Source organism: Mesocricetus auratus, unplaced genomic scaffold (genome assembly GCF_017639785.1).
Source record: "Mesocricetus auratus isolate SY011 unplaced genomic scaffold, BCM_Maur_2.0 Super-Scaffold_100004, whole genome shotgun sequence".
In the NCBI taxonomy this organism is placed as follows: Eukaryota; Metazoa; Chordata; class Mammalia; order Rodentia; family Cricetidae; genus Mesocricetus; species Mesocricetus auratus.
This window is the reverse complement of record NW_024429189.1, coordinates 115,895,389-115,906,211: the sequence shown is the minus strand read 5'-3', so window position 1 is coordinate 115,906,211 and position 10,823 is coordinate 115,895,389. Positions and strand designations below refer to the sequence as shown.

At 49.2% G+C, this 10,823-nt stretch overlaps 1 protein-coding gene across 1 annotated transcript; it reads right to left on the bottom strand.

Moving 5' to 3' along the window:
• Window positions 1–1,498: 1,498 nt before the first annotated feature.
• Window positions 1,499–10,454, bottom strand: Cst7 (cystatin F). Its single transcript, XM_005072552.4, has 4 exons — window positions 10,237–10,454; window positions 4,228–4,400; window positions 2,688–2,804; window positions 1,499–1,988 (listed from the first exon to the last, which is right to left on the bottom strand). Exons 1-4 carry the CDS (start codon window positions 10,334–10,336, stop codon window positions 1,911–1,913), a joined length of 468 nt encoding a protein of 155 aa, XP_005072609.2. The 5' UTR covers window positions 10,337–10,454; the 3' UTR covers window positions 1,499–1,910.
• Window positions 10,455–10,823: the final 369 nt, after the last annotated feature.

Genomic DNA, 10,823 nt, shown 5'->3' with positions numbered 1-10,823 from the left:
ATTCATGGGTTCACGCTATTCTTCTACCTCAGCTCCTGAGTAGCTAAAGGTATATATACCATACCCAGCTTGCATATGTGGAATGAGTGATGCAGGGATGGGTGGCCTTGTGTGCATGAGAACTAAGGCTCAAGGGTTAGTGACTGCTCAGTGTCACAGCGAGTACGTGACTGAAATGGAGTCCTTGTTCTGATAAAGGCTGGACAGGAGCAAGTGGCCTTCCCAAGGCTTTTGAGGCAGTGGCTGCTGCAGTTTTTAAGTCATGGGCTTGGGTCAGGACCTTGGTGGTATAGCAGAGTCTCTTAAGATGCCTTAGAGTGTATATGGTGGTCTGGATAGTGGTGTGAGGATTTCACATGAGCAGGGATGAGAGTGATACTTTATGGAGCAGTAATTGTCGGTCAGCTCACTTTGCCACCTGCAAGGGTTGCTAAACCGAGCAGAAGCAAGCTGGCACAATGTCTCTAGTGAGGAGTGTGTGGCAATGGTATGACTGGAGAAAGCCCTAGAACATCAGAGTTGAGCTCTGTCAGAATTCTCCAGACCTTGGTGTGCTGCCAGTAATACTTACGAAAACCAGGACATGGGACCCTTCACCTACTGCTTTATCTTGGATGTCACACAGCTGAGTCCTGAGGGTTTTGGCTGTGTACCCTGTGACTCTCAAAATTGGCTTTAAAAGCTCCACAAATTGCCCAGTGAAGTCAGTGTCTTGTGGCATTGCTGCTATCACTGTCCTGAGTTAAAATATCCTGGAGATAGTCAGGACAAAGATAAAATGGAATTTGAAGGGCATCAAGGCAGATGATTGGTGATCTGTTGTAGGGGTTACAGCAGTTGTATTGCCATGCACATTGGATGCAGATTTGCTTTCTATCCACATCTTTCTGCTTTGCATTTGTAATTGAGGAGAACCCAGAAAAGAAGTCCAGTGAGTGGCCCCTCTGTCCATTCTGGGGCTCCTTGGTACGCAGTCAGGGTTCCCTCAGGATGAAGGCTCTGAGACCAACTGTCAGCTCGTTCTGGGTTTACCCTCTGCTCTGTCCCTGAGCATCTTCCAGCTCAAGTTCCATTGCTGTCTTTCCCAAGTTCCCAGTGCCCTGCATCTCTTGGCTGCCTCTTCCTTCTTCCACTGCCCCACCCAGCCTGTTACCCCATGCCAGTCACTTCATCCAGGCTCCATCTGTGCTCCAGTGGATGGCTGTGACGGGTCCCATCATTTACTCTACTCTGTGTTGAGCCTGTTCCCCATGTGTTGAGCACCCCAAACTATTTGCCTTCATGGCAGCAGAGAACTTGGGTGGAGGAGCTGTTCCTTCAGAAATACTTCCTCTCCATTCCCTGGGTGCTGCTACCATGTTGATGACAAGTCTGGGCCAGTTGCTTAGGTCTTCAGCACGCTTGTGCTTATAGCTTATTACTATATCAAACCTCCTGAGGCTAAATTCACCAGGCTGCCCATATTCTTGGGTTTCTATAAAGGGTGGCATACAAAGTATTGCTTTGAGATGATGAGCTTTTTATTTGTGACAGACCATTCCCATTAGCAGTGGTAGACAAGAGATGGATACAGAATCTGTTCAGTCAGGGATCAAGACTCCTCCCACATTACTACTTTGTTGACTGTATCTGCTTTGCTCTACCCATGCTCCAGTAATGCCATCAAAGGATTCTGTCTATGCCCACATCCCGAATCTGGGTGTGCAGCACCAGAAGAATTGATTTTAGAAGAAAATGTGGATACAGTTAATCTGGCCAGCTCAGTCACCTGGTAACCCCCTGGCGCTTCCATCTGCTCACTGGGAAGAAGCCCTGAGATTTGAGATGGCCAGGCTGGGTGGAAAGGAAGGAGTAGCGGGGTACATGTGAGTATATTTATCACAGCCCTGATCTTGCTGAAGAGGGAGAAGTCAGTGGCAGTGGAGAACAGGTACCTCGAAGCTGTGGAGCCAGGGGATGACCCAGACTTCAGAGTAGCAGTGTAGAATCTGAAACACATCAAAAGCACTCATCTGAGAACCCCGAGTGCCACAGAGACTGCCCACCCCGGGCAGCTCTTTTGGTACCCCTTGTGCATGCTAGGCAACGGGAGCTGTGTGTGAAAGTGTATGCATGCACATGTATTCTGTGCTGAGGCAGTTTCTCCTTACCCACCTTCAGTGTTTATCTTGAAAATCTTCAAACCTACTAAAAGTTGGAGTGATTCAAGAGTGTATGTTTCTCACCTGTAGTTATGGAATGTTAAAGTTTCCCACATAGCTTTTGCTTTTTCTCTGTAGAGATCATATGTAGTAATATCATACATGATACATATATTTAATGTATGTATGATTAATGTAATGTATATTATATGTAATATTCTATGTATGTAGGTATTGTGTATGATTTCTGAATTATTTGAAAACTTTCCCTGCTATAATCTCCTTATCCCAAATTCAGAGTATTTCTCTGCAAAGATGCCTCAGGAAGTGAAAGTCAGGTAGGTCATGTGAGGGGTGAGAGGATACTGCCTTTCAACCCTGTGTCCCTTGAGAGAGCGCCTGCCCCTGCTGTCCCATGTTCATGGTTGGGAAGGAGCATCTTGGGAGTGAGGTGTGGAGGTGTGGGGCCGTTGAAGGGCCTGCCATCCTGAAAGGTGCGCTGGGTGAGGAGAGGACCAGACTCAGCAGACAGCCTCTTCTGCTTACCCTCTTCAAGGCAGGGTTGGTTTGGAAGTCACAGTTGTCCAGATGGGGATGTGTGGTCTTCCTGCATGTCGTTCTGCCGATTTCCACCTCCAGCATGTATTTCAGGCCTTTCACCACCTGAAGATACCAAAGACCCAAGAACTAGGTTGCTTGGTCTAGGATGCAAGGGGTGGGGGTGGGGGGTCACTGCCTCTCCAGCTGGTGAGTGAGGTGAGGAGCGTGCTGTGGTGCTGGGCACAGGGGAGGCCCGCTCAGGACATCCAGGAGAGCTGCTGTTGATGAGCAGACCCAGACTTGAGCCATCTGTCCTCCTCGCCTGCTGGCGTGCCTTACAGCCCCCTTTTAGATAGCTGTTTTCTGCCTGGAGCTTTGCATTCTGGAGAAACATCAGGGTGGGGTAGCCACAGCCACAGGTCAAGCCTGCCAGACTCTTCCTCTTATCTGTCATCTCAACCTACCCAACATTAACCTGCAGTGATGTTTAAATGGGTGTCAAGCCTGCTGGCTTCTGCACTCTCGTGGAAATTAATTTATTTTGAGTTGGACACAATCGAGTCTTAGTTCTTTTCTTGTTTGTGGTTTCTGTATACTTGGAGGAAAGTTCCTCAGCTTTTAATCTCAGTCTTAACCAAATATCATGTGAAATAGTCTCCAACATCACGGTAGCACAGAGGGAGAATGCTCATCCCCCTTGTGGGGGACCATGGGCACTGAGGCCCGGGGATCTGAGGCTGGTCCTTGGAGTGCTGATAGTGCCACACACCAGCGTGTCCACAAAGTGTTCTTCCCAATACACCATTACACCCTTAAAGAGCTTATAGTTGCCAAAAGAAGACTATAGAAGCCACGCCATGGCCCAGAACAAACATGAATGCAGTAAAGCCATTGTCCTCAGAGCAAGACCTTTCTGTAGCCTTTTCTCTGCAGGCCCCAGCACACAGGCATCTAAAGCCAGCTTGGTATGTCAGCAAAGTGCTGCATAGGGCCAGGTGTCTCCCTCCTGTCATGTTAACACTTGGTTTTGGGACACAAACATTAGCAAGGCTGGCTGTGCCTTCTAGGATATCCAGGGATATAATCAGTCACTAAGAAGGCTGACTTTGGATGGTGACACTTAGTCAGACTGGAGGAAGAATTGGTTTGTGGGTCTGAGAAGGGAGTGGGCCCAGCTCTAGGAGGAAAATGAATGGATCCAGTGGAAATAGTACAATGGCTTGTGGACTGTGGATGAGGGATAATGGCAGGAGATGACCAGACCCTGGGCCCTGGTAGGGCAGCTCATTAGTTACTGCCGTGGCCTCCCTGCTGGGCCGTCAGCCTCAGCACACCACTGTGGGACCCTTACTCCTCTGCTGCCATTTCTTGTCAGTGATAGATTCTGGCCAGAGGCTTTTACTAAGTAAAGGTCCCCAACTGTCATGCTGGGTGACACTGTTCTTAGCCGCAGTGCAACTCTGCCCGAATGCTGTAGGTAATAGGTTATGTGGCCCAGCTCCTCAGAGCTGTCCTGAGCTACCAGCTGTTGGTCCTAGTTCCTCACCTGTACCAGGGCTTTGTTGACCCGGGACTCCTTGAACAAGAAGATGTCATTTGTGCAGTTGTTGAACTTTTCCACACTGTGCCTGGCTGCCTTAAGCACTCCTGGCTTACTGGTATTTATTGCTTTGGGAAATCCTGGCTTCACACTGGAGTTCAAATCTTTGGAACAAAAATCTGAAAGAAACAGAAGGATCAGAAAAGCCATGGATGTCAGTGGAATTCTGGATCAACGTGTTATGCCTTATCCCCTGGTGGTTCCCTGTTCTCTCAGCTCTGTGGTCCTAGCTCCTCGCCCGTCTTCACCTGTGCCAACCTCCTGGATACTCTGCGCCCTCAGTGTGTGCTGTACTCGAGGTTGAGGACATGCCATGGGCTGTACAATAGTATAGTTCCTGTCACCTGGTCCCTGCTTATATGACCTTTATCAGAACCCAGGCTTATTCTGAACATGGAGCCCCAGGCACTAGAACTTCAGACAGGAAATGTGTTAATTTGCCCAGACTGTTTTTTGAGGCTAACTGCTTCCCCTGGTGCCCCTCCTGCACTCACTCTCCCTTGTCAGAGTGGCCTTCCTCCATGTCTGCTCAGGCACACTTTACACACAGCCTGTGACCCCAACGCCTCTTGTGCACTGGCTCCTGAGGTACTGGTGTGCAGATCTCCCTCCTGTTGAGTGAATGTTATCCCTTGAGTTTTGGGTCCAGAGCCTGTATGCTGAGGTGTGAGAGGCTAGTCAGCTGGTTTCCTTTTTGTTTTGTTTTGTTTTTTTTTACGAGACAGGGTTTCTCTGTATTGTTTTGGAGGCTGTTGGACCAGCCCGGCCTCGAACTCACAGAGATCCGCCTGCCTCTGCCTCCTGAGTGCTGGGATTAAGGGCATGCGCCAGCACCGCCTGGCTAGTCAGCTGGTTTCTACCTAGATCTGTTTTCCTATACCAAGGAGTTCATATTTGTGAGTAAAAAATTGGGGAAATGGCATAAGGGGAATCCATCTTACAGCTAGGTAGAACTTGGAATTCCAACTTCGCTTTTGGGACTGCCTGCTCCCAGAGGCATGGGGCTAACTGATCCTGAAAAAGACTCACCTCATTGGAGACCCTGATCTAGTCCCTTGCCAGCTCATTCATAGGATCTGACCCCAGGATCCCAGCAGCCAGGGTGGCTGAAGTGAGGGGGGCAGGGCTTGGCCAAGTGTTTGCATTTGGCCCCTTAGTTTCGGAGTCTGGACTTTATTAATAGGAAACTAAAAGAATCAGTGAACTACTTGGCTCCCTATAGCAGAAAGTGGCTTGAGCTTCTTTATTTTATTTTATTTTTAAGTTTAAATTTAGATTAGAAACAAGGTTGCTTCACAAGTCAGTTCCAGGTCCCTCTCCCTTTCCCTCCCCTCCTCCTGTGCCCTCCCCCAACCCCCCATTATCCCCTCATTTCCCCAGGGAGGGGCTTGTGCTTCTTAATGTCTTGAAGGTTTCTCTTTATTTTTAACTTTCTTTTTTCTTCAGTGGTTAGGGATGAATTGCATATGAAAAAAAAGGCATCGGTAAGAAACAGCAACATCCTAAAATTCGCAGGCAAATGGACAGAACTAGAAAAAAAACCCATCCTGAGTGAGGTAACCCAAAACCAGAAAGACAAATATAGTATGTGCTCACTCATAAGTGGATACCAGACATAAAGCAAGAGATACCCAGCCTACCATCCACAACCCCAGAGAAACTTGAACTCTCTTCCAGAATAGATGGAAGCAGATGCAGAAATCACAACTAACCAACGGGCCAAGCTCCTGGAGTACAATCGAAGTGAGGGAGAAAGAAGTGATAATATGAACAAAGGAGTCAAAACCATGATGGGGAAATGCACAGAATCAGCTGACCCTAGCTAGTTAGAGATCACTGACTCAGGTCTAACAAATGGGGGACCAGCATAAGACCGAACTAGACTCCCTTAATGTAGGTGACAATGGTGTGGCTGGGACAATATATGAGGCCATGGGCAGTGGGTCCAAGATCTAACACTAATGCACAAACTGAACAGTGGAGCTCATTCTATATGGAGAGACACCTTGCCCGGCCTAGACACAGTGGTGTGGGGGTGGAGAAGTGCCTTGGTCCTGCCTCAACGAGATGATGAGACAGACTTAGTAGACTTCCTAGGGGAGGACTTACCCTCTCTGGGAGCAGATGGAAGGTGGGAGGGGAGAGGAGAAGGAGGAACTGGAATTGGAATGTAAAAAATAATAAAAAAAAGAAGCCACAAAAAGAAAACAAAGGGGCTGATGAGATGCTTAGTGGGTAAAAGTTGTTGCTGCTGAGTCTGATGACCTAAGTTTGATCCTGGTGGAAGGAGAGAACCGACTCACAAGTTGTTCTCTGACCTCCAAAGCTGTCCATGTGTGCCCCCACACATAAATAAGTGACTAAAAATTAAAAAGCAATAAAACCCAAAAGCTCAAGCCTAGTGAGGGATGGGATAAAGGGCTTTAGATTTATATGACTTTGCTGAGATTTTAGTGTGCTGGTGACTGGAGATGGATACCAAGATAGAGGTGCTAGCTGTTGTGACTGTGTTGTTATAACAACCATAGATCCCAAGTTCCCTTTGAGGACAAGATGCTCCCCCATCCCAACTGAGTAGTTGGTGGTTGAGGCCCAATAGAAGTGGAGGGGAAATGCCTTTTCCCTTGACCTGGGGATTAAGAATTAATACTGTAGGTAGATGACACCTCAGAGTCAAAAAGTAGGAGGCTTTGGGTCCCACTGGAAGGCCAGGGAAGGAGTCAGACTTTATATTAAACACAGTCTTTATTTAAGGCAGGCTGTCTATGTGGCTGCTAGAATCGTGATGCTCAGTGTGGGGTGGTCAGGCCTGTTGGTACATCTCCAGTCACACCGGATATGAGAGGTAGAGGTAGCTCAGGTCAGCAGGGAGGCTTCCTGGATGTCAGCAATCTGTCAGAGACCCTCGAGTGAAGCATAAGGCTGTTCTCATTGCTTATTAGGACCTGAACGAGGGGACAGGACAGCACAAGTGTCATCTATAGTCCTCTATCTGCAGCCCACCACAGGTCTTCTTATGTGGGCTGAGGGGAGGTAAAGTAGAAAAAATGTGGTCTATGGGACACATGACTGTGTGACCAAGCAGGGTCTGTCTGGGCAAAAGGCTCACAAGCTAGAGACACAAGATTCAGTTACAACTTATTGTTGCTTCCAGGCTTCCTAGGCATTGGCCACTAAAGCCCTTTATCTTAAGGAAGTAGCATGCTGTTAGTGTTCTTGTCCAGTAAGGCTTTGGGACTGGGTCTGGTCTGTAGATTGCTCTTAGCTGGATCCTGCACAGTGTCCTCTGGACTGTCTCAGTATACTCTCCAGCCTTACACCATGTTCCCTCAGAAGCCAAAGGAAGTCTGAGGACTGAGATTGAGGGGAAAAATGCCTGGTTCTGCCCAGCTGCAGATGAGTTATCCATACCTTGTACCTCTTAGGGTCCCTCACCATACCAGCAAAACTCCTCAAGTCTACTCTTTGCCATTAGTTCATGGGTCATACTTAGGCTTTGAGGCCCTGAGTTGTGAGGGTAGAGTGGGCTTCTTTGAGGCATTGTTAGAATCTCAGCTGTTCTTATCAGCTGTGCTGACTTGTGTGAGCTGCTTTAACCTTCTTGAGCCTCCATGTCCCATCTGGGGATGATGATGACACTTACCCCTCGGGGTAAGAATAAGTGAGCTAGTTGGCATGAAGAGATAACGTCAGTATTATTCAGTACTGTATGTATCAGGTACAATATGTCCGGATCTCTGAAGACAAACATAGTCATTGAAAATCCTAGTACACAGGCTGGGCCAGTGGTCCACTCAGGCCCAGACCCAGCCTGTACCAGCTTCTAGAGCCTTCTAGAGGAATCTCTCATACCCAAGTGTAGCTGTGTCTCTAGCCCTCTCTATGGCTGCATGGCTATAGGCTTCTTTCCTAAGCAAAAGACCTTCTACTGGAGAGGGTCAGGGGGTGAGGAAGAGGATGACCAGCAGCAGGGAACCTTCTAGCAGGGAACCTTCTTGGAAGAGGTGACATATTGAGAAAGAAGGCAACAGCAAATGAATGTGGCAATTTCCTAAATTCTGAAGACTGGGGAAACTTCCCTGGGCCCTGCCCGGGGTTTGGGCAGTTTAGCTCCTTGGTACAGAGTGAAGCCATGTGTTCAGATCAGACATATTCAGCCTCCTTGTTGCCCTTGCGCTGGACTCACAGAAGGCTCCAGAATCCCACAGGAAGTAGGGAAGATGGTGTGTGTGTGTGTGTGTGTGTGTGTGTGTGTGTGCGCGCGCGCGCGCGCGTGTGTGATGACGTTCAGGGGCACAGGTTCCCAGCTGTTTGAGTCCTGAGAGAGGAGCATCAGGAAGTTGGTACCTCAGTGGGAGGAGGTGGGGTTCATTAGCACAGTACAGCAAAGGCCTGACCACAGACTTGCAAGCAAGGGTGGGTACTGTCGGGAGTACCCCAGGCCTTCTAGCACTTTTGAGTGCCATCACTGAACCAGTTTGATTAAGACTCTCCAGTCAGGAGCAATTTATTGGTCACTTCTAAGAACAGGTTGGAAGTTCAAGAATCCTCAGCTGGTAGGTAGGGGGCCTGTGGTGTTCTCAGGTTCCAGAGAGAGAGTGGCAGACAGGCCTGAAGGAGGTGACTCAGAAGCCGCTGCAGGCAGGAGGAATGGGGAGGACTCCTTTCGGTTTCACACACTAATGGGAAAGTAACATGGTAGAGACGGGGAACTGAGTTCTCCAATATCATCTCCCAAAGACTGTCCAGCGGTGTTAACCATCACATTGTGGATGTGGCTATTCTGTTCAGTTAGGTTCCAGAGGATGCAAGTACAGCATCTTCCAAATACTGAGTATGAATAATGAAACTCCAGGACAGGTGAGATAGTTGGCACCAGTGTCTTCCCCAGACCTCACATGTAGGTTAAGAGGGCTTTGTAGAATGAACCCCCAGATTCTGCCCGTGTCTCTTCCTGGACAACTGGGACATGGGCACAGGAGGGAGGCAGGAAGGGCCTCCTAGTAAACATGAAGGCTGCAGGAGGTGGGGGCTGTGGCCTGATCTACACTTGGTCTGTGTCCCCTTTCCTATCAGTGCTGTTAACTACCTGTTGGCTAACCACCCATTGGGCTGCTGTGGCTTGTCCCTGTCTCAGAGCAGGAGCTGCCCTCCCATGTTCTTGTCCTATCTCCATAGAGCCCAGTTCACAGCAGACACATCAGGTCTTGGGTTCTGAGGCTGTGCCCCCCAATGATGACACTACCACTGACTTCTTGCTATGAAGAGGGAGCCTATGTCCCTGGTGTCTCTTGTGCATTCCCTTTCACTATGTGTTCCCTGGACCCTCTGCCTGATCCACTGTGACAAGATCTAGCCTGCTTCAAACAGGAAGAACGACAAAGCCTTATGCCTGCTGCACTCCTTTGGTGGGAGATGGTCAGTTACCAGCGTTCTCGTTCATTAGAGGCAGGGCCCTCAAACTTTATCTATGTGCCCAATCTGCTTGCAGGAGCAGTTATCATCCAGATCTCTGTGGGCAAACAGGCATTCATGGCTGGGCTAGCAAGTCAGATAATCTTCCAGTGTCTCAGCTTACTCCACCCCTCACTGGCCACCAACATGCTGACTGCAGGAAGGATGAGTGTCTTACTGAGGTCCCTACAGTAAAGTCACAGGCAGGAAAGAAAAGCTGTCAGCCACAGGCTGTTTGTCTGAGACCCTTGCCTCTGCCTCTGCCTGTCTCTGTGGTGGGCCCTAGTTCAGAACAGAAGTCGCTCTCCCTTTCCTGATGTCGACACAGCTTGGAAGTAGCTGTTGCCAGGATCTCGAGCCCCCTGCCCAGGGTCTTTCGCAGGCCTCCAAGAGTGTCCTGGGAAAGTTGAGAGAGTAACGGGCTAGGTCCCCAATGCCTCCCCTACATACAAGATGGTCGAGACAGTACCCTGAGATGGGACCGGATGACCCTTCTCTTACCTGGGGAGTATGCCCCGTGGGAGTCAGAAGTCAGGCAGTAGAGGGCAAGCAGAATGGCCAGCCACATAGTTGCCTGGGTGAAGGTCAGCATGCGGTGCATCAAGGCCAACCAGTGTAGACGTGCTTGGCAAGCAGAGCCCCGGGACCTAGGCAGGGTGAGATAGCCTTGATGGGGGCGTGGTTTCTTATTGAATCATTTTAACCAGAAGCGCTTCATCTCCAGGACCTGGGGCCACAAGAACAACCACTTCCTTTAGAGAAGTTTCTAAGTTGTGATCATTTGCGGGGGAGGAGGAAGAGAAGTGAGACCCATGAGCACAGCACCCTCCCTCCTGCCCAGGGGGAGAGGGAGTTTTCTGCCACCCACCACACACAGGGGATGCTGATGTGAAGAATCCAGGGGATTTTCAGAAGCAGAATCACTTGACTCTCTAAATTTCCAGCCTCCCCTGCCCCCTGCATCCTGCATTTGGTCGTTCTGAGTAGCCCTCAAGAGACGAGAAACCCTGCTGCCCTTGGTGTGAAGGATTTCACCTGCAGGAAAGATACTCATACTTTCCAGAGTTCCTGAGGAGAAGCATTGGCAT